This window comes from Alligator sinensis, unplaced genomic scaffold, assembly GCF_000455745.1.
Source record: "Alligator sinensis unplaced genomic scaffold, ASM45574v1 scaffold165_1, whole genome shotgun sequence".
Classification (NCBI taxonomy): domain Eukaryota; kingdom Metazoa; phylum Chordata; order Crocodylia; family Alligatoridae; genus Alligator; species Alligator sinensis.
The window spans coordinates 660,719-685,191 of record NW_005842054.1 but is presented as its reverse complement, the minus strand read 5'-3'; the positions used below and the strand labels follow the sequence as shown (position 1 = coordinate 685,191).

General features: G+C 40.7%; 1 protein-coding gene across 4 annotated transcripts in view; it reads right to left on the bottom strand.

Moving 5' to 3' along the window:
* The window catches only part of MPPED2 (metallophosphoesterase domain containing 2), a 147,041-nt gene that overhangs the window by 96,356 nt on the left and 26,212 nt on the right, over positions 1-24,473 (bottom strand). For 3 of the 4 annotated variants that reach the window (XM_006022922.3, XM_025203345.1, XM_025203344.1), the window contains exon 3: positions 854-1,035. In XM_006022922.3, coding sequence (XP_006022984.1) covers positions 854-1,035 — 182 coding nt within the window. Of the gene's footprint in view, positions 1-853; positions 1,036-13,279; positions 13,423-24,473 lie in introns of all 4 variants that reach the window. The other variant, XM_025203346.1, reaches the window with a different exon arrangement.

Sequence of the window (24,473 nt, the reverse complement as noted above, 5' to 3'; positions counted from 1 at the left end):
GCTATTAAAGGCCTTTAGAGACATGGTCATCACAGCAGCTAAAAGAGTACAGTGACTGAGGCACAGTAAAATCACAGATCCATGCTTTAAAGGGTTCTTATATAACATTGCAGATTCTTTTCAAGCAGGAAAATATATCTGGAAGGCAAGCTTGCTGTCTTGGGCCACCTTAGCCTCTTTAGTAACCCTAATATAAATGGCGATATGCACCACATGGCTGGCTTCAGGTTCTCAGCCGAAGAATAATGAAGTGACAAACATGCATCACTTCACTGCTCTCCTTCACTTTCCCTGTGGAGCTGCCCTCATCCTATCCAATGAACTATTAGGATACACCTGGCAATGTGTAATATTAGCTGCAGTTAACCTGGGAGAATGAACATCATAATAGTAGAAGTCAGCATTCAAAGGGTTAAAAATGACAGCACTTCTTTAACTGAAAGTCAACTGAGTAACACAAAGACATACTTTCTCTTCAACAATGCCTTTGATGCTGCTCTTTCTTGGTGTGGGGAGAAGGGACTTCCCCATGTCTGGTTACATTACTTCCACCCACACCTAACATCTAAAAATGTTAAACATCAGGAACTCCCAGAGATGACACATGAGCTCTTGTCCCTTTGCCTTTGAATGACAGAGGCCCCTGCCCCACGATACCCCAGACATGCAGCAAAATATCTCAATTCATCTTTAATTAACAGAATCATACCCAAACTAGAGAGAGCACATCGTATAAAAACAACTGAAGCAAGGGTAGAGGGATTTCCAAGCTCGCGAATTCAATTAGGAGGCAGTGAGTGACACTTGGACAGGAAAGGTTAATTGGGGTCACCAAAACGCAATAATTCCTTACCTAACCAGTCATTAAACTTCTTAACCTCTGAGGGCAGTCCCAGCTCGGTGAAATCGCCTGTGTGGAGAAGGATGTCCCCATAAGGCATCTGGATGCCATCTGTTCTGGAGTGTGTGTCTGAGATGCAGACAAATCGCGTGTGGCCCGCTGGTTTTGGAGTGTCATATGGGATAGGGTCGACCCTGAAGCAGACACATAACAAATCCCATAACAGTTACATGGGTTACCAACTTCTGCATGTATTATGTTAAATATGAACACAAATCTAAAGACACAAAAAGTCATAAGGGAATGAAATAGTAAGACATGAGAAACGTCCTCCGATCAAAAAATCCATAATGCATCAGCATCGACAACCCAAAAAGCACAGTCACATTTGTAAACACTTACCTGGCAGTAAAAGTAGGAAGTGAAAAATTATATGCATTGTGGTCTGCTCCACACCCAGGCCTGATACAAACATTCATAAATAAACTGTGTCTAATTTGGTCAGACCTTTTTCATCCAATCAAGAGGTACCTTATTACATGAACCAATACATGGGCTGTTAAATACCAGATCTGTCAGATGGGCCAAAACTGTCTCCTGCTTGGTGCTGAGCAATAGGATCTCAGCCAAGTTAAAGCTAAGCACTATCACAGATGTCTATATTTAAGCATGGGAACATTTCCACTGACTTCAGCAGAAGCACATGCATGCATAAAAATCAGATAAGTGGGGCCCAGCAACAATCCCTCAGTTCTTCTCACACCAACCCCAGACCTCATCTTCCAATGTCTATACCACCAGAAGGTGAGGTCAAACATTAGCAACTATGGATAAAAACATTTCTGTTGTCTTCAGTTAGTAATGCTAATAATTTTAGCTCAACCAGCTATTCCTTAGCAACAGAGACATTAAAGTGACCTTGTCAACTATGATAGCAATCCAAATATAAGTCCTGCCTTTAAAAAAGGTGTTGAAGAGCTCGAATCTTATTGACATTTAGATAAATAATTTCATGGAGTTCTTTAATTTAATTTATAATAACTTAGAATAAATTAACATTTCTTTATTGTGCTGCAAGACTTTGGTGTACTTATAGCTTCTGATTTTGGGTATTTACTACGGTAGCAGTTTGAGTTATCTATACTTGAGCAAATTCCTCGCCAGTTAGTCTGCCTCACATGAGAGCAGCCCCACTGCAAATCACCACTTGAGTTGCATAGAGCATGCATGCATGATGCATGATTACCTCTAGCATCAGTAGCATTTGGACTTCAAACCACAAGCCCACATGTAAGTTAACTAGACTTTAAGTACCACTTCATTCAAGATGGATTTTTATGTGTGGACGAGAGTTGGGTGAGGGGTAATTTTCAAATGATATGTAGAGCAAATCCAGCAGTGAAGACAAGCCCTGGATGTTTTTACAGGACCTTGTACAACGGGGTTCTCACAGGCACAAAAATAAATGTCTGAGAACCACTAACTGAAAGCAAAAAGAAAGCAAAACAGAGCAAATGAGTTGCACAACCCAAGCTGAGTGAAAAGAGACAGGCAAACAGTCGGCATAAATGGAAAACAATAAAATGATTTGCTTTTAAAAAAAAATTATAGTTTTAACAGTGCAGTGTTTTCCCATAAGAGAGATAAACAAAAGTCAAAGGAAAACATAGAGGATGGAAGTGTTCCCTTATATTTTTCCTATTTATCTCCTGAGCTGCATAGGGCCATATTTTCTGCTGGTGTAAATTAGAGTAGCATCAATCACAGGATATGAGGTTAAGCTGGTTTCTAAAGCAGAAAGTTTGGACCATACATTAGAAATTACATTACAAAAAAGAAGAGATAAACATGAGAGAACTGTGTGCTGTAAAAGCAGATATATGGAACCATACCAAATGAGATCATATCCAGAAACTGGGTAACAGAATATTGCCCTGATTAACATACTACAAAGAGGCAAATGGCCTACTATGTAGCTCTAACAATTGCTATTCTTAATGGCATTTCCCGGTCCAGCCTTAGATGAGTTGCTGGAAGTAAGTGTTGATCACCTGTTCTGCCTCAATTGAGACTAACAGAGCACTCTGCACATGCAATTAACGCGCCCGAATAAACTCCGAGGCAGTTTGCGCCAGTCTATTGCTTCCAGGCACACCATATGCAGGGCACACCTAGAACTGGAGCACACTGAGCCAGGGTGGTGCAGCCCCAGCTGGCAGAGTGGACCCCAGGGGTTCCGCCTGCTAGCCCGGGGCTGCTCCAACTCAGCTCAACATGCTGCAGAGGGGCTGGCTGGGGCATGACGGTACTTCAATGTAGAGCTAGCCAGCAGGCAATCCCTGCACTGCAGGCCCCAGCCAGCCCCATCAGCGTCTATACATGCACTGTGGCGAAGTAAATAACTGCTGTAGAATGGTACTTTTGTCTGACAGTACTATCCTACAATGGAGTTAATTAGTTTACTTCATTCTAATAGCACCATGTGTGTAGATGCTAACGTTCTACCGTGGAGCTAATTAGTCAACTGCAGTAAATGTCTCCTGTAGATGTACCCACAGACTTGTAAACTAGAGAAAGTTACATACGTGAATCAATAGCGTGGTAAACTTCTATCTTCAGTATTATATAGCCCCTCACCATGGTGCCTGTAGCAACACCTCTGACACGTATTATTTGCATTCTACAGATAGGAAACTGAGGTATAAGATAGCTGTGCCAGAGTAAGAAACTAATCCTGCGTCTTGCAAGGTCTGCAAGTTTTAACTACAGGACCATCCCTTTTTGCTCAATTGTCAACAAACTGTACCAATGCAAAATGGGACATGTACTAGTGAAACCTATGACTGCATCCACACAAGCATAGATGTTTGTTTCCCTGGGGACAAGGAGCAGTGGTATAACTTGTGCTGCTGCAACTTGTCCAGAGGGAATGCCTGTTCCATGCGTCTTCTCACACACGGCACGTTATCCTGGGTATGATAGGGGAGGCTAGGGCCAGCACTGGGTTGGCCCCAGGAGCCTTACCTGGGGTTCTGGGGGCCTCCTAGGGCTGCAGCAGCAGCAGTCCTGCCACTCAGAGCCTAGTCGGCAGCCAGGACGTAGCTCCGGCTGGTCAGGCTCTGGTTTCAGGCAACACATGCTGCCCCCATACTGCAACAGCTGAACGTGCTGTAAGTTGCATGCTGCACCACATAAAATGTGGCCATACTAGTCTGGATGCAGCCAATGAGGGCAAACAGCACTTGTGCAAAGCTCCAAACACTAACACATAGCAGGGATTTACACTGAAATAAATATTTCAGTGCAAACCCTTGTATAAATAGAGTTCTAATGGAAGAGTAGTCTAATTAGTTTTCTGACTACCCAGACTTTATTTACTTCTAGCTCATATACTGAAAAAAAAAATTAACAAGATATTGCTGAAGCATTACAATGCATGAGAAATTGATAGAATACATTGATTAAATATTAGTATCCTAGGAAACCTGATCATAATAACTAGACCTAAACCACAGTGCATGGGCCAGACAATTGAACCAAGTTTTTTGTGGTTTTTGTTCATTGACTTGCTGAGTTGCAAAATGCACTCAACCAAAGCGTGGCCTGGACACTTATGCAAATTAGTGATATTCTGCATCATTTTTAGGGGGATTTTGTACAGCAAATGCATTTTCTTCAGGGGGAGAAGGTTAGGAAGGACATTTTGATATGTAATTTGCACATATTCCACCATTTCTTTTAGTAATGGACAGATTTTTTTAAAAACTAATCACCAGACTGTACGATTAGATGGCCCATATAATTGGTTATCACTATGGGTTTAGCTGAAAACCCAAAAAGAAATCTGAACTCCAACATACAATTAATGGATTTTTCCCACAAGGTTTTGAAATTAATAAGGCTGTTACCACAGAGAAAACTCACTAATCCACTGAGATCACACTGGCAACCTGGGCAGAACTGTGATTATAGGCAGTCGTGCTTTCTTATTTGGTGTCTTCCTTCCCATTACTGAGGGTAAATTGAAATTTTTGTGAAATATATTACAAAGTAAACATGTGGGTCTCTGCGGCTACAATCTTATCAACATCTCCTCACTTCCAACAATGCTTCCTCCAGGCAATACAAAAAAATGAACGTCTGCTTTCATTGCTGTACTGTACCTTGTTCAGATATGTCTGTCTGCATTAGGGATGAATAGCATCATTGGACCTTGTGGCACCCATTTTTGCTTGTAAACATTCACCATGCTTTCCCGACTCCCTCCAGCTCATTCCCAAACACATTTTTTACTGTTCCAAGCTCTTGTTCTGCTATAGGCAATCCCGTCAGTGTGATACTGAAGGCTGGCTTAGAGTTATTTTCTATGCATTCAATAACTAACCTGAAGAACATAACAAAATCCAAATTCATTAAGATCCTGATGTCCCTTTTTCTTCCCTTTGTGAAAGCTATGATGTTGCACTGTATGTTTCTAGCTTAATTTCTTTTCTTGTTCAGCAGTGCTGGCTTAGAAAATATTAAAAACAAAACTCCTGTAGGTAATTATTCCCAGCCCATCAACTCCCCTTATTCTAAACATTCCTTCAAAACAGATGGAGAGGTAGTTGTCTTGCCATCCCAGGAGGCTGAAGTTCTCTCTTTATCCAGAGTAAAAGCACAGCTACTAGCAATGCAAGCTTTTCACATACTACTGCACGAATGGGACCCACCCCTAAGCTTGTACAACCACCTCTTTGAGCAGATGCTAGTCAGCTCCACATTCAGTCAGCTCCTAGTCTGTCCCTTGAGATGGCTGGCAAGTAAGCTATTTGTAAAGTGAATACCTGTCCATTAGAAACTGGACTGAGGCCACTTATTCATGAACTGTCAATGGCCAGAAGCTGCAAAGTTCAAACGCTCCCAGGTATCTGACCTCTCACTGAAGTCCAACAGAAAAGGGCACCCAACTCCTTCAGCCTCGTCACTACCAAAGTAGAACCACTGACACAGGGAAGAAACACTCCATTTTCTTTCACCAATTCCCTAATGCATTCAGTGTACCCAGCTCCCTGCCACATTGTGAGATGCAGCAGTTTGAAAAACAAAAGGTTTCAAGGCTGGCAGAATGAACACAACTGACTCTGCTGTCGTGCTTGGAAAAATGTGTGTGAGGTGGCACTGTCTGATGGCAAACATATTTGTTTCCAACCAGTGAGAAGGGTGACCTGACAGAATTATTGTTCTGGGCAGCCAGCTGTAGATCCCTATCTTTTTTGCAATAAAAATACATAAATAAAACTTTACTATACATATATCAGATGGACATGCGCGACAAAATTCCCATTTGCCTCCACTGTTTGGTTGATACAGCAATGAAAAGCATTAGTACTGAAAAGCACTAACGTGACTTAGGAGACTAAATCTCAGTTTCCAAAATGACTTAGGTACTTTAGGGACAGACACTTAAAGGTATTTGGATGCCTTGCATTGAAACTTATGTTAGGTGCTTAAAAATACCATACGAACTCTGACTTTTAAGAATCTCAGTCATATAGTCATATATAGTCGTATAAACTTCTTAAAGTTTATCCTTAGACTCGTAAGAGCATCCTATGGAATAACCAAAAGCATCCCACCAAAAATAAAACAGGGATTGGCAACATCCAGGCTGCAGGCCAGATCCAGCCAGATGAGCCACTGGATCTGGGCTGCAGAGCTTGGGAGCTTTAGCAGTATTCTGCCAGTGGGGGGCTTTCCTCACCCCGGTGCCTACACCCTGGCCAGGTGATAAAGAACTGCACTGGGACTGGGCATTTGGGAGCTGCACGTATAAGCTGCCACCTGCTTCTTCCCATCCCACAGCTACGACATGGGTTCAGCTTCCAGTTACTGAGCCCCAGCATGGGTGCAGGCAAAGCCCCCTGCTCTGGAGCTGACACTGATAGCCCCTTGCCCACATTGGCCCGGAGCTGGGTTGTTCTTGCACACCACTTGGAAAGGTTGCTGGCCACTGTTATAAAACAGCTGACCACTGATGCTTTGTAACGATTAAGATCATTAAAATTATTATTAAAAGTTTATTACAATATAAAATAATGTGAATTGTATTTATAATTATAAAGCAATATAAATCATATTTGATATTTTGTATACTGTTGCTATAAAATATTAAAATATAAAATTCTGCCCTCTCTAGAGTAACCTGCATCTTGAATAAACTCTATAAAACAAATTAAAGAATCAGAAGCACTGGGTTATTTGTTTACTTACACACAAGCACTGTTCCTCACACAACTGCTTAGTTTAAAATAAGGTACCTTTATCATCAGCTTTCCAGATAATCCAAATTTAGAATAGGTCTCGTCTCCCCATTACACAAACAGGTACTTCAGGTTCACAATTCCTTACAAAATCCTACAGCTCAGTCACCTGACAGTATTAATCTGAAATAGCAACTAACGATAAATACTGACTCAGTCAAGATTAATTTAATCTTTTTGCAAATACGGTGGTTACCATGGCACTCTAGGACACTAAGGTTTTCTACTAAGTTACAGAGAGCTAAATTATCACTAGCCATGAAGTGCAACACAGAAAAGTAAATTAGTATAATGGCCCTTTTCTCCCCCTATTTTGGCTATGTATATTGTATGTGACAACCTGTGGTCATGGGGCAATCTGGCTCATTAAGGGTATGTCTAAACTAGTAAGTCTCAACTGGGGTGCTGTAGCACCCTGGGGTTCCCCAAGATCCTTTTAAGGGTGATGCTGTTCTCGGGCTCTAGGCAAGGAGGTAAGCACTCACTCCTCCAACCAAGTGCTCCACATCTGCCCCTACCCCCCTTGCAGCCTTTGGGCAAACTGCCCCTGGATTCCAAGTGATGTCTGTTTACAGCCAACTTTTCTTAAACATCTTTATTGGGTTTGCTACAGGAGATCAGTCTAGTAGAGACCACCACAAAGGACCTTATAAATGTACCCTTTTCCAGACCTGTCAGCTATATGGTGATGTCAGTATGGTAATAACATGAACATTGTTTTTTCATCTTTTCTTTCTGGGTGAGTTTCTTCTCTGCTGGGGTAAATGTTTAGCTGCATTTTTTACACCTTAACTAAGCCAACTGTAAATTCTTTACAGATGATACAAGACTGTTTGCCACCAGTCACATTTAATCACAAGCAGCAATAAAGAAACATCTCGCAAATATCTGAACATGTTTATGTCCTGGAACAAATACTGGTGTGGCGTCTGTCTTCATTACAACTTACAATCATTTTAGCAAATCTTCCCTAATTATCATTTGGTAAAGTCCAAATAGTTCAAAGCATGTTGGTATGCAAAAGTAAAAATCACATGTATTACTGCACTTTAATTGTTGTTTTTGTGGCTCATTTAGACAGGCAATATCAGGTTAAAAGAGTACATTACAATGTATCTCTGTTGTTAGAACTAAAATCTTTTTATTTATATTTTCATTCATACTTAATCACCATTGATACTGGTGTTTCTCATTTGTTTTTATATTTCTCTTTCCTTCTGCAATTCCTCCATCTTCTCTCTACAATCCCCATTTCAAATTCTGTTACCTGAACATGGTTCTATAGAATAAATATGCTCTCTATTTTTTGTTTTAGAATTAAAAACAAATATTTTCATCAGATGGTCTTAAAATAAGTTTGTTTCTAAGTACTTCTAACCTCCTTCTCAGCTATGGCTATAAAAGGTCATTATGTTTAAATGGGAAAACAAAAACAATTGATTCATCATGGTTTTTTCCCCAGGAGTGTGTGCACCTGCATGTGCATATTATACATAGATTCATACACACTTCAGTGCTGTTTATTAGAAGTGAAGGGTAGATATATCTGTGAAAGGTCCTTGTTAAAATGTTGATGGAACACCAGCAGCTCTTGTGACTGTCATAAATATCACAATATTTGTTATTTAAGTTCCAACTCTGAAGTCAAGTGATCAAGTGAGAATTGCAGATGCAATTAAAAAAAGGTCTACAGCTCTCTTGACTACAGAGTATATTTCAAGTGTATTCTAACATTCAGCAATCAGAAGTGAAGTGAAAAAAATACCCGCTTTTCTTTTTAAAATCTCATGATTTAGGAAGTCATAGGTCCCACATATTTTTTTATCCTTTGAGTTGCCAATACTGCATGTGGTTGAGAGACTTGTGTAAATACCTCCAGCAGAATACACATATACATTTGGGGACGAAGTTTTCAGCAAGCAAACCCAAAGTGTCCAGACATGTTTTTCCATTTGTTTAAAACAGTATAATTAGCGTCCTGTGTGTTTGTAAACTGGCAAGTTACTAAGACTAGGTACAGACCTTCCAAGAGGCCAAGGCAGAATTGATTTAAGTTACAAGGTTTTCTGTAAGCAGTATGGTCTAGATCAGTAGCAAACAAAATACATTTCACCTTTTGGTGTGGGGGGGCAAATCTTAGACTGGGTTCTGCCATTTTCAAACCAGTCCATGTGTGCAAACTTCTGTTCTATTACGATGGGTGTATGGTTTCCAACTACTTATACTGGTAAAAGTGTAATATCTATACCTGGCCTAGGAGTTGTATAACGGGAATGTATCAGAAAACATATTGGTAATTTTAATTCTTGGAGACAAGGTAAGGTCATTTTGGGCAGCTATGAATGGTGAGGGAGAAAAAAAAATTGCTGAATTAATAGATTCCAATCTCCTGGATACCAGATCTGCAGGAGAGCAAGAAGTTGATGCTACATTGTACTACATACAATCCTGACCCTGCTGCTTAAGAATCTGTGCCTCCGAATTGATTCCAAAAACCTCAACAATAATGTTATTTCATCACCTAAGTTAAAACCTACATTTCCTAACAAACTTCCTGTAGACTTTACAAAATACATCCTATTTAATTAAGTGACTTGACAATGGATTAAACTTTTCAATATTTAAAATTCTTGTTCCTGACCTTGCAGTGGGAACTAAAAGCACTTTGGTCAGGCAGGCTGCCTCATTTCAACATAGCCTCTCTAATTGTATTCTTTCCCAAAAGGAAGGGCAGTTAGCAACTTCTTACTACATTAACTCAAAGCATCACAACAAATATCCTGACATTTCCAGCCAGAAAATAATACTCTAAGGGTTCATCTGGCCTGGGAAATGACATGGTGTTATAACATGTGCTAACTGACATGATGTCTAATGCTTGTTTACACTCAGTTTATACAAGGACCATCACATTTTACAAATGCATTGCCAGCCCAATAACTTCACACTAACAAATGATAAATATCAGGTTGATTAACATGTATAACAATTTGATTTTATCTCCCAGTGTAAAGTGCCAGAGACACACTCATTCTCCTCCCTAGCTAGCAACCAGAGCATACCAGCAGAACAACTCTTTCCAGATTATTTTAACCTAAATTTATATGCATATCAAAAACCAGATTATCACAGAATGTTTAAAACACAATTTCACATCCTGAAATCTTTATGCATATTTTTAACTTCCACTAAAAATACTCTTGCTGATATAGATATACCACCACTAGCAAACCCTTTTGAATGTTGAAAAGTCCCTTATCCTTTACCATAATAACAAGAAACACTTCCTTCTTAAAAGTGTTTTGTTCTGGAATGCTACACTTACATCTTTACAGATGACTACAATTTAGACATCATTTTAGGGCACAGAGATTTGAAATCCCCTAAAAGAAGAGGTGCAAATTCAACCTTGTGGTAACTCCAATTATTTTAACTGAATACACAAATACTACCAAGTGTTTAGCTTACTTGGAGGCTTGTAATGCTGATATAATTTTAGTCACAACTGAAGGTAATTGAGGACTGAAAAAGACATTAAGATGCAAAGCAAATAAACAACAAAAAGTCAGACCTCATGGATGAAGTAAACTTAACATGTTTTGCGCTGCCATGACATTTTAAGTTACTTATTTTCCCAGAATTAAGACTATTTGGAAAAATGGTAGGTGAAGATCACAACTGAGAGAATTCAGAACCAAGAAAAGATACCAACAAAAATCAATACAAGAGAAATTACTGCAGCATCTCCTCAATTTATTGTGATACACTTTTATATTAAGAGTCAAGTATGTGATGTCTTTAAAATGTTCTGATGTCATGGGCATAACTCGGGATTTTCATTACTCAAGTGTTTGAGATCCTAAATACAGAACCAAGGAAACCAAGGCAAATGGAACTGAGGATGCTGGTCCCCACGCAGGAAGATCTCACCAGCTCCTCGAATTGAACCCTATGCTGAAGTCTGTCTTTACATGGGCAGAACAAAGTGCCAAGGGCGTAGCAAACTGAAGGATCAAGCCCTGAGTGTTTACAGAACACACTTGAGGATCATTCAGATATTTTTATTTCAATGCATACTTGATCAGAAAGGCAATAGCTGTACTTGAAATTTCACTGACTTGCAGTAGAGAAAACATAAGTGTTCCCTCCGCAACCTTTCATCCACAAGTTAAATATACAATGTAAGTGAGAACCTCTGCGCACAGCCTTCTCAATGATTTCACTTTTTGACCCGAAGGCATCACCCTCTCTAGGGATGAGATGCAATTCAATCCCCCTGCTTCCCCTGCAAGCATAAGTGCTAGCCCTCTCCTAAGCAGACTGCTAATCATGTGAATGTGTGTGCTGCTATGCTTTATGATTTAGGCTTCTTCCACTGGGGAATGAGCTGAGGCCACAAAACCTGTTCAAAGCAAGGACAACCCATGCTGGGCAGACATTACTAGGTCCTGTTTTTACTTACAAAGGCCCATACATTGCCCATGACATGCATGCAAAATCCCCACAGATGTTAGTGGAAAATCTGTGATCAGACAGAGTATATAGCCTGAATAAACAGGTTCCTAGTATTCATGCAGCATGAACTATTGCTTTGTGTAGCATTAAGTGGATATAAACTATCTCTTATCAACAGATTTAATTTTATGGATCTGAGCCAGTACCTAAAGCATTGCAAAGATAAACATTCAAAACGGAACATGTCTTCCTGATCAGATTTGGTGTGTGGGAAGTGATACCAGGTGGAAACCTGGCTTGACTGGGATACGAGGTTTCTTCTACATCTAAACTGTAACTTGGGCTTTTTAGAACCTTCAAATGTAACTCTATGGCACTGCAAATCTAGGCTGAGCTTCTGCCAAATGAAAGCTTTTAAAGTAGACAAGCAATGTTAAAAGACTTGCACTTTTAAGTTTTACCACTCCATTTCATATTTCAGATGTACTTCAGACTCATATGTTGCTACCTCGGACCCTCTCTTCTGAGTAAACAACATTATCAAGAGGCTTTCGTTGGGAAAGGAACATATTTAATGTAGAGCTCTATACAGAGCAACTCAACTCTCTTTTCACAGTTGTGTCCTTTCTCCTATTATCACCTCTGCTATATCATCCACAGTTACTGACTCCTACCAGATTCTAAGCTACATGAAAAAAAGGTTTCTATGTAGTGTCCCAATTGCCAAACAAGCTGCTGACTGACAGTCAAAAACTTTCACATGCCCTGTAGTCACACAGGTCATCTCAACTACTCCAAATTTCACTGGTGTGGCTTCCTATGTCCCTTCAGCAGCCTAAACCTGAATGAATTCCATCGAAGCCAATAGGATTAGATTTCTGGAAGATCAGAACCAGGCTCAAGACTTCAGTTAAAAAAAAAAAGGTAGTTATTCCATATGCAATATTTTAAAGCAAAAAGAAAAGGTAAGAGAAATTCTGCTGTTATATTCCTGTAACCTCACAAAAATATTTATTCCATATATGATATTTTAAAGTGAGAAGACAAAGTTAGAGACAAATTCTGCTCTCTGTTATATCACTCTAAGCTCACAACCACTTCAATAGGGTCACAAAATGCATTGAAGAATTTGGCTATTAAGCTTTATCAAGTCTATTTTGTCTACTCAACCCCTTACCTTTTTTGGAGATCTATTGCTCTGACACTTCATAGGGATAACATCTGCTTTTAGATAAGACATGGTAAACAACTGAAGCCAGTCCTATCTCCCAAGAAATAACTGTGTTCCAAATCCAAGAAAACATAATGAATTGATAATTACATTTTTGGGGCCTCTAGTGCACTGTGAATATCTAAAACAGACTCATAAAACTAACATTTTATAAAAGCTCTCCCTTATTTGTAAAGGGACATGTAAAGGAACAAAGGAAGCTAAAAACACCACCCAAGAAAAAGAAAGTACAAGGTACTTTCACATGCCCTTTCCTTTCTTCCTCTCCGTGGTATTAAACAGGTCAATTAGTGTGCAGCCCATGACCTCTCAAGATGCAAACACTGGTTTGGGTTAACAATTGAGACAAAGCTACCTAAGAAAAAGAAATTCCAACACACATTTTACTAAAATACTGCATAGTGCAGCCCCAGATGGAGTTACAGTCCCTCCCACCTTGAAATCACATACCCATTTTTAACCTGTTCTCTTTCTTTTCCCTTTTCTTTCTTCATTTGATGAGGTCGTGTAGCTTCTCCTAAGCAAGGATTATTTTTATGCCACAGGCTCCTGAATGCTTTTAGAACAAAAGCCTCCATAAAAAGCTATTTTCTCTATGAATAAAAAAATGCAATGAATATTTTTGTTGCATCATTACCATAACTTGTCTATGGCATTTATTTGACACACACATCACATTTAGGCAAACAGCATTATGAGAAGCATTGCTACATTCAGCATCAGGAGGTTTTATCAATAATGTAGTTAATAAGCAGAGGTTTTGTGGGCAACCACAGTATGTTACAGGTTATCTAAGACCATCTTGCTTTTGCTTATACTTCCATCTTAAAAATTAATGAATTAAGAAATCCTCAGTGGGAATATCTGGGACACTCACATTTATCACAAATGTTACTGACTTCTGCAATCAACAATTATTCTTACTGCGTTAAATCATTTATTTTCAAAGAGGTACCAAAAAAAAGCAAATAAACCCTAAAATGAATTATAGTCAAGATAAAAATCTGCCTTAGGGATACTTTCTAGAAAACTCAATTTAAAAATACATTTACCTTCACTTTTATGCTGGTAAAAAAAAAAAAAGACTGGGTGATTCTGTTTGCAATTATATTACACAAGTCAATTCTATAGTCAAACATGCTGAATATCATCAGTATGCTACTTTTATATATTCATGAATGGAAATAGTGTTAGGCCATTACAGTGCATTAAACAGAAGTTTTCACTAATTATATGAACCCAATTAGCAATCACTTGCTATACAGAACATGAGACCCTGAAAACTTTGAAAGCCAACTGCTTTCTAAATCACACTTTTTACAGAATCAAAATCTTGGTTTGCATGGCAGATGTTGCTATGCATTGAAGAATAGCTATTGCTATGCCAAACAAAGGAAGTGGATGCTTTCTAGCTTTGAAATTCAGGAAAAGAATATCACCATGAGAAGCTCTAGGAGGCATGGAAACAAACTGCATCACATAACATTTTATGATAGAAAATGAGATGCAGACAATGTAATTTCACTTACGTGATTCAGTTCAAGCAATGCAAATGCAATCTTGCTGATTACATTTTAAAACAAAAGACTGAATTTGCTTATTTAGACTAGTGCATTAGACATGTGAAAATCATTACACACCCTACTTGCAGTAGAACAAACAGAAACCACTAGTACAATGCTTTTTATCTTTAGATGTATTTGGAATTAATCTCAATAAGTAAAAATTCAGCCCATTATAGTGGGCAGACGCAACTCATGGAGTAACCATAATTTAATATCCACTCTGGCTGTTAATGGTGTACAGGGCTTTGTGTAGGCTCTCTGCACGAAGGTGAATTTCAACAAGGCCAAATATTCAAAAATCATGCTTCAGATATCCCAGAAATCATGAGACTGGAATAAAGATCATGTGGCTTACAAGGAATGAATTGTTGCTTTTTTTTTTTTTAATTTTCCTTCTAGTTTCTTTTCCCCTGCTGCCAATTTGTGTTGCCAGCAGCAACTAAAGATCTTTCTACCTCACAGACTGGATCTGGCGTGTGGGGAGAGGGTGCAGTGGAGGACCAATCCAGTGCATGGTAGGGTGCAGCAGGGACCCTACCCAGCGCATGGAGCAGGTACAGCCAGGACCTGACTTGGCTCCCCCAGCAACAGCTGCATGTCAATGACCTAGCTGCCCAGAAACAGCCTTGGCCTAGCCCAGCCATGTGGCAACACCTTTGGCCTGGCTTTCCTGCATGGTAACTGCACAGCCCAGCCTGGCCGCCTGGCAACATCTGGGTAGCAGTGGCATGGTACAGCCCCCACTGCTTGGCAATGTGATACATGGGACTTGGAAATTTGGCAGTGGGGTGGCCACCACTCCTGACTACCAGATATCCTGAGCCATGGGGGAGCCCTGCAGGACAAATGTCATGGCTCCATGGGCTGGATGTTGACTACCCTGGTTGTAGAACAATGCTTGCAGAATGGCTTATTTAGTCAATTTCCCCAGGGCTAGGGACAGAAGTTACACATAAACCAGTTTAAGCAATCAGAAACTGGTTTAAACCTGTAACAGAACAGAAGTTCATTGCACATAAACCAGTTGCAAAATGGCTGAGATAAACCCGGTTGAATGTAGTAACAGACTTAACTGATTTAGGCCAAACCGGTTTATGAAACTTCTGTCCCAAACCTCTTCCTGGTTCAAATTAAATCAGAGTCCTCCAGCATCCCAGCATGCTGTCCAGCCCTGAGCTGGGCTGAGTTGTGCTGTCTTCTCCAGAGAGCAGGGCTGGCCCTGGCCCTCTGCTCCCTAGCTGGAGCAGTGAGGGTTGGTTCACTGGCTCCCCCAGGCAAACCCTGGCTGGGGTCTGGGGGCCAGGAAGTGGGGTTAAAATCACCTTCCCCAGAGTACAGAGCTGCCCTGCCCTGCCCTGCGCTGCCGGCTTACTTAGTGCTGAATTACCAATCCCAACGGCACCTGGAAGCAGGAAGAGGGAGTGACAAGCAACCTTGTGGAGTCCTGCTGTTCAGATGCTGGACTGCAAATCCCACAGACCTCAGGGGCAGCAGGAAGAGTAAGCGAACACACCTCCCAGGTTGTGTTTGTAATTTTCAGTTATTAGTTTTTCAGAGAAAGAATTATTCTTGTTCAGACGTTTCTGAATTCAATATTACTACCTCCCCCCAGGCAAAGCATGGGCTGGGGCTTGGCCACCCCACACTGCTCCAGCAGGGATGGGGGAAAAGCCTTGGAGTGGTTGGCAGGCATGCTCCAGCACCCCACAGCTTCTGGCCTGAGCCACCGCAGGCATGTGGCTGCATTTCCTGAATCAAAAGTGAATGTGTGTTCATTTGCTTATTCATTAAAACTCTGCAGCCTAGGCTAACCTGCAAAGACTGAATCAATTCAGCTTCAGGCTTTTTGACCGTCTGTACTTAGCCCAAGTACATAAGCCCTTAGTCTTGGAACTAGTTTTTGGGACAAGATTTCCTCTGCAGTGACAAAGGCTAGAAACTGACTTTCTGATGGCTACAAGATTCTCATGTAATCAAATCTAACAGGGTGTTTGGGCTTTACTTTTATTTTATTTTTTGATGATGGCTGGACTATTTTTTTATTATTCTGCCTAATGAAACCTGGTACTCATTTACACATCCATAACATTTTTCTTCAACGTGTAAATAAGACGCTTTCAGCTTTTTTACATTATCTCCATCACAACAAGGGTAGAACACATTTTGTACATGGGCTGGTAAAGTTTCATGACAGCTGGGCCAGGCCGCAATAACGATTCATTACATTTCTCTCAGACTTTCTTGCAAAAGGGTTACTAAGCATTCTGCAAACATTAAATGATTAACACTCCTGGGACACTGGAGTTCTATTGCCATTTTACAGATGAGGCAGAAAATAAGTGAGTTGCTGGGGGAGACACAGGAAGTCCTCCAAAGAGCAAGAAACAGCTGTTCTTACATCATCATTTCCTATAAATGCAGCATTACCTGTGTAAGAAATGATTTTCTCTGGTTGTCTTCTTTACATTTCTGCAACCAACTGTATGTAACCTGGCTATGTTACTAGTGTCATTAATAGAACGGCATTAAGGGCCTGATGCCTTGACTTTAACACTGCAGGATCATGCTGCAAAGTGACTTCATGTTGTTCATCTCAATAAAACAGCACTTGCTTACCTTAAATTAGTAGAAAATGAGACATTCAGTTCTGAAATTTAAGTGACCAAACAGACCCTATGAAAAACAAGCTCATAATCATCCATAACTGATATTTTTCCTCAAAGTATTCAGCCACTATGGACAATACTCATACCCAATGGCTGGTTGGTAATCACCCCATCAGAACAAAAGGCTAAACTGGCAAGATATTTTATTTGCAATGAATAATTCAGCCTGATCCAGAAATCCTCTCAGCAGTTGATTATTTATTACAATGTACCATAGTTCCTTGCTATGAGCTCTGTTGCTAAACACACCCAATTTCCCAAAGACAATAAGGTACCTACAAACCTAAAAGAGGTTTTCAGCAGTTAGCCCTTTCTTCTTAAACTTCCAGCGACAGTTAAGTTGTTGAGTCTGCTTCACAATATGGCTGTTGCACCAAACTTTGATTCAACAGTGGTACTATCCCAATGTACCCACAGCAGGAGACAGGGCTACTAAAAATGACTCCCCAGCAGCTGCTGCTATCTCATAAAGAACTGTATCTAACTTCTACACCTTCTCTCAGAGCTAGAAGCCCTATCTCTTTGCTGACAAGGTTATTCACCTCTCACACAATGAACAGTTTTTCCTTGTGAAGAAAATAATGTACAATTCCTTTGATTTTCTCTGCAATATGAGCGCCTCTCTCAGGTGCAAAATCAATGACCGCTGTGAATTTCTCACCAGTAAAGGTAACTTTGCCATTGCTCTAATGACTCTATGACTACACTGCCTTCATTTTCTCACCAAGGATAGATCTACATGCAACTTAGCTAAACAAGAATCAGTGCATCCTTTATATGCCAACTACCTAAAATGTGACAGTTTATAGTAGATCTGACAGCCACCATTAGAAAAGCTGGTGATGTGTATGTGTATACTTAATATTACTTTTTCATGCTAGCAACTGCAACTCTCTTTCTCTCTCTCTCTCTCACACACACACACACACACACTTGCACATGAGCACGCGCGCACGCGCACACACACACACACACAATATGATCCAGTAAGTTACTTTGCCCTTGACCTTTGCTAAATAACCATGACCATAGCATAGCATGAATCACAGACTTGCCATTCAGTTATTCCTCAGTCCAAAGAGACCTGCCAGCTGTAGCATCAGGCCTAAGACCTTAGCAAATATAGGTTTGTTTAGCCACACTCAGATCATTCAAGCCAACTATTTAGTGGACATCTAACCTTACAGGAATTTAACAAGATATCTGACTTCTGGCATCTGCCACTCACTTTTCAGCTTTCAGTCTGGCAGTAGTAGCAACAGCAATTTATTTACAGCTTTCGCTAAAATGATACAGTAGAATTAAAAAAAAAACCCTATAAATTATATAAAAATAACATTACTTGATATGTAATTATTGGTAAAATTACACATTCTACTCATTGAAACAAAAGGAAAATCAAATATAATATATAATACATAAAAATAAATAAAATGAAGCAACATATAATAATAGAACAAAAAATTAAAATGTTGTCTTTCCAAGTGAGCAACTGCAGGTAAGATGTGGAGGTGCCCAGACAAGTAAAGGTATGGACAAACAAAAAGTTACAATGAACTAAAAGGGAAGAGATATATTGTACAGCTGCTCCGCATACCATTTGTATGTATTCTTTTACTCTAGGTCAAAAGAAAGTTAACCTCCTTTCATTCAGAGCTAAATTATCACAGGTTAACTTTCATTTACTGTAAGGTCACAGTGGCTGTACATATACCAATGAGCAGCGGATGTATGGCAAGCCTCCAATCCCTTTTAACTTGCTGTGATTTGTTTGTTTTTCTATACCCTAACTCTCTATTAAGAGACGGTATATACCACTGATTTTCAACCTGTGGTCCACTGACACCTGGGGGTCCACAGGCTATGTCTAAGTGGTCCACAACAGATGATTTTGATCAATCAAAGTGAATTGATTGATACCCAATTGAATATATGAATACCCACACTTACAATTCAAAGGGGTCCACACCTACATTTGAAATTTCCAAAGGGATCTGCATCTCCATTCAAAAAATTTTAGGGGGCCACAAATGAAAAAAGGTTATCTATATCACCAAAAAGCTTTAAAATTCTCATTGTATCCTCTCTCAGTGTTTTTATTGTGCTATTATGTACAAAGGAGAGAGCATAAATATTTTTGGCTTGTCAAATTAATTAGACTAAATCCTCTATAAATTCCAAACAATTTGATCTTGCATCATAGATTTGAACCTTCCAAAAAAACATTATATTAGGGATGGAGAAAGGTTTGTGTCTAGAATCAAAAACAGACTTTCCAATCAGAGAGTCAAAAAAGTTTTTCTCCTGTAATTTGCTCTTTTCTTCCCAGCTCACGAAAAAATGAGTGAATTTAGCACTGATGAAATTGAGGCAACAGGAGCATTGATTTGGACCAGCTATTTACTATGCAACCTTCTTCACCCATTTCTCCCAATGCCTCTAGATCCTCACCTATGGCACTATTTTGCTATTCTAGGGCTGTCTTTCTTGAGCAAAGACTGCAACTGCCACATCACTCAACCCTTTTTTTCACTTTAAAGCAGTATGCAACCATATTGTACATGAAAAGTGGAGCTCTGCAGTGTTACTTTTTCAGCCTTCGTTCATAAGATTTTTTTCACAATCGTTTGATTTTTTTCCTGAAGGACTCTTGTGACATGAATGCCACATGAACTGCCAAACCTAGGAAAGGAACATTTCAATCAGCTAATACAACTAAGAATCAGACCTCCAATGTCCGATGGCCAGATGTTATTTCATGCCCTGCTAGTAACCCTACAGCATGACTATCGCTGCTACTTCTTATCTTATCACCATCTGAAACATCTTCTGCCATGGTCAGACAAAAAAAAGTCAGGCTAGAATAAGATATTACAGAAATATTTCTTCCTCCGTCATTTTTACTAAACTCCTAATGCAATGATCACTCTAAGGTCAGATAATTTAGAGATTGCTGGTTTTCTGCTTAATTAAATAAAGGAAGTTACAAATAAAACTACCAGAAAGTGGCAAACTACCATATAATCACAAAGACATCCCTGGGTGTAACCATCTGTTGCATGCAACAGGTAAGAATTAATTGGAAGATACCCAGTGACTTTTTATTCCTTTTTTTAGCATCAGAAATAAACATGAGCCTAATTCTATTCTCAATTACACCCTTGTATATGGAGTGATAAGCAGGTATTCTGTTTTTCTCTGTGTAAAAATAGCAACTTCTCTAAAAAAACACGCAAATTCTCTCATTTAAAACCCCCAAATCCGTTTGTCTGTGAATAAAATGAAATACCACTATATATACAGGTATCAGTTGAACACTGTATTTTACTGATATATTTACAATGTTAAAGCAATTTGGAAGCCTACCAGTGCCTCAATCGCTATAATAAAATAATTTTTAAATATCTATAAATTTTGGCATTTGACTTTGGGTTTTTTATCATGGAAAGTCAGAGTCTCCCTGCCTCCTTCGCTCACCAGGATGTGTGTCCAGCTGCAGCTGCCCCCCACCACTGCTTTGTGGCACTAAGCAGCCCTGATATGCTGGTGCCCTGCTCATGCCATTGTCCCTCACTCCCAAGCCACACAACCCCCCTGGCTCTGCCAGTGCCCCTCACTCCAAACCCACAAACCCCTTGTCCAGCCAGTGCCCCTCACTAAGGACCCACAGCCCCCTACCACTGCCGGTGCTCTTCACTCCTGACCCACAGCTCCCTGGCCCTTCTGGTACCCCTCACTCCCAACTCAGGTCACCTGGCACTGCTGGTGCCCCTCACTCCCCAACCACAGCCCACCATACTCCCCCAGCTGCCAGGGCTATGGGGCCAAGGAGCTGGGTCTGCAGACCCCTGCCCCACCCAGCAGTGCCCTAGCATTGGCTGCCGCCCATGGAAGCAGGTGGCTATTGCATTGGAGTGGAGTGTGGAGCCCTGCTCCTCCTCCCTCATGGATGGCACAGCTGGAGCAGAGCCCTTTGCTGGGGTGGACAGATGCAGGCTGCCCACTGCAGGGTGGGGCTCCCCACCCTGCTGCCCTGCCCTCAGGGCCTCTGAAGCCCAGGGGGCAGAACCCGGTGCAGCAGGGCAGAGCCAGGTGGAAACTTGGTGCTACCACTGGGAGTCCCACACCACCATGACAAGGTGCCCCCCGCCCACCTGGCAGCAGCGGGGGCGGCAGCATGGAGTCATGCCCACTTCTGCTGCCAAGCAGGCAGGGGACACCTCACTATGGTGATGCAGGGCCCCTAGTGGAGGCACCAAGCCTCCCAACCCTGCTCTGCCTTGCCATGCCCAGTCCCACTTACTGGGCTGCAGAAGTCTGGCAGGAAGGAAGCAGGGTGGGGAGCCCAAGCCCACAGCGGCCAGCCTGCAGCCGCTCCCACCCAATGCACAAGTTGCTGGGGGGCGAGGCACATGCCCCTCCTGGGAGTGAGCACAATGGTGGGGATTCAGCTCCCCCACCCTCCCCAGCTCCGTCCTGCTTCTCACTTGGGTCCACAACCATGCATTCCTGAACCAGGCCCAGACCCCAAACCCCAGGCCCTACACACACTGCCCTGGCTAGGCAGTGCCCCCAGTCCCAGCCCTGCCAACTCCCTCCCTCCCTCCCTCACTATGGGGGGGTCTCAATCACCCACCCAACCCAGACTTACCTGCAGGGAGCTGGAAAGCTGCTCTCATGCTGCCTGGCTGCCACATGCATGTGTGCATGCATGCATGCACATGGCACCCCCTGCCTGATCGCCCGTCTCCCGCTGCCCCCAGCCCCTTGAAGGCTGGAACTCCCTCAGCCTGCAAGGGGAGAGCTGCCCCCTGTGTTTTTCTCCTTAAAATGAGAAAATTCAGGTTTTACCTTATTTTTCTTTGGTGAACAGAAAACCCAGGTCCCTGGTAACAAGTTATGAGATGAGCAAGCTTTATGTAAATTAACATAATTGAAGTTATTGGGAGTTTTTGACTTTGATGATTTTGTTAAAATATGAACAAGTCCAGACCAGAAACTTGTTGCTGATGTAGGAATGTTGATTACAAGGTATACAATATTTTTTGCTTTGTGCAATACTTCTATAATGGCAAAAGCTCCAAGGTAGATATAGTGATATTAGTATATAAGTGAGCCGCTAAGGCTCACTGTACTGGTATAAACATATCAGCAAAGCAATTTTTGGCCAGTATAAACTATGTCTTCAGGAGGAAGGTTTTTTTATATGGTTATATCTTTACAGTTATACCAGCAAATCTGTTCTAATGCATACAAGATCTATGTTCAGCCTGAACATCCTCTCCCACAGGAAAACTGGAGGAGGGTGACAAAGAAGAAGAAATTACGATGAGTTTCTCAACAAGTTCAGTAGGTGGTGAGGGCATCTGTTTCCAGGCCACATGCCACTAGTGCCATTCCTCTTCCCCCAACACATCTACCCAGCTCAGCTTCAGTGGACCATGCGGACAGCCTGCATCTCTCTAAGAGCGCTTAATATACAAAGCACCTAGTAGAAAAAGTATTACTGCCTGGGCTGTCTCATCTTTCTATTTGAAAATGGATGTTTCTTTCCAACCTTTTAATTGATGGCTTGTGATGTCATTCATTGTGTCAGAAAAAAAGAGGGTTTCTGCCATTTAGATCTCCCTCAGCCTTCTGGCAATATCCTATGCCCACAGCAGCCAGTATCAAAACAGACATTGATTTCAATAGGCACCCAGTAAAGCCTTGTGAATCTAGTAATAACCTTGCATGATTCACTGAGCTTTTAAAATGGTGGAAAGTCCTTCTTCCTTGTTTTAATTTTACCAAAGATTTACACGGATTATTTTTCATTTTGCAGTTCACCTACATGTTGAATTTTGAGCTCCTTTGGCCCACATATTACCATGACAAAACAGATAAATCACATCTTCTTAGACATATCAAATGATGTCTTAGTAAATATCTGTAATGTTAACAGTAGTAGACTACTGTATATACAAGACCTCTACTAATTGACAGGGATGACTGGAGGAGCCTTTAGAAGTTCAGAAATTAACAATTAAGGGCCCACTCTAGCTCCACATAGAACTAACAGGACAGAATCTCTCTTGACTTCACTGGGAGATGGAGATGGATTGCAAAGGAGCAAACAGAATAAAAGAAGCAAAAAGAAGTGCATAATCAAATGTACTTCACTCTGTTTAACAATATGGTGGAATTTAAGACAATATCCCATAGCATACCTGTAACTACTTTTGCCAGATAACAAAGTCTTAGGACTAAACACCAGTGCTACTGAGGCTAACAATAAACAGCAAAACTCCGTGGCATGTAGGAACTACTTTATATCCTTTCTGCTTCAAGGTTTCTCCCGAATAATACTAAGAGGTTGGCTTCTGAGCATGTATTATGAGGTGTGTGGATGTAGTGCAAGTTCATACGCTTCCAACATATTATTATTTAATGTTCACAAATATTTAGGCCAAGTGCCCCAGTGCACTATTCCACAAAGTCCTTCTAGATTTACTTCAAACACAGTTAATCATTCAAAAGGTGTAACCTCCAAAATCTAGACTCACAGCTGGGGGAGCGCTACAATGAGAAAGCAGGTGAAATAGTCAATAAAATGGGATGGACTGTATGACCTATTCCTTTGTAATAATGTAACCACTGTCAAACCTTATATGCACTCTCTAGATATTGCGTCACTCTCACAAGATAATGCTGTAGGAAATTATAAGTCAAATAATATATTAGCCAAAATAATACCAATAAATTGCTAAATTGCAAGGCTTAGCATAAAAATGAAAAACACTAATGGAACATAGTGCAGTTTGTTCATACCATGTGCAGTCTAGAATCATGCATAATGTAACAGTGCAACTGCTAACAGCAGGCTCACACAAGATAATTTACACTTGTTTTTATGGACATGAGGAACTGATCTTTGAAGTTGTCCCTAATGAGATTCTGCTTGGCCCTAACAGCATCCTGAGAGAGTGTGCCGGTTTTCTCCCCTGCATCCGGTGCATATTTATAAAGCAAAATACAGTCTCATTTAAATTGCACATGTGGATTGGTATGTCTCCCCTCACCCCATTTGGAAGAGGAATTCTCACACATGGGGGAAGACTCACTATTATATTTTACTTTACCTTTCAAGTGTCTTTAATAATTGCTTCTACTGTGTTTGTTAATCATCAACAGATATGTGGGGTTTACTAAACAGGATTTCCTTCTCTCATAGTTCAACTAACTTCTAAGTTGACTTGGCTGTGAGATCCCAGTTTTACACAATAAGAAACTCATGTACTCCTTAATACCACAGGCTCCAGAAGAGGTGAAGTTACATCATGAAGCAGAAAACTGTCATTCAAACACAAATAACAATAGCAGAAGAAGCACAAAACTAATGGAAAAATAAATTACCTTTTGTGTATTGTAAAC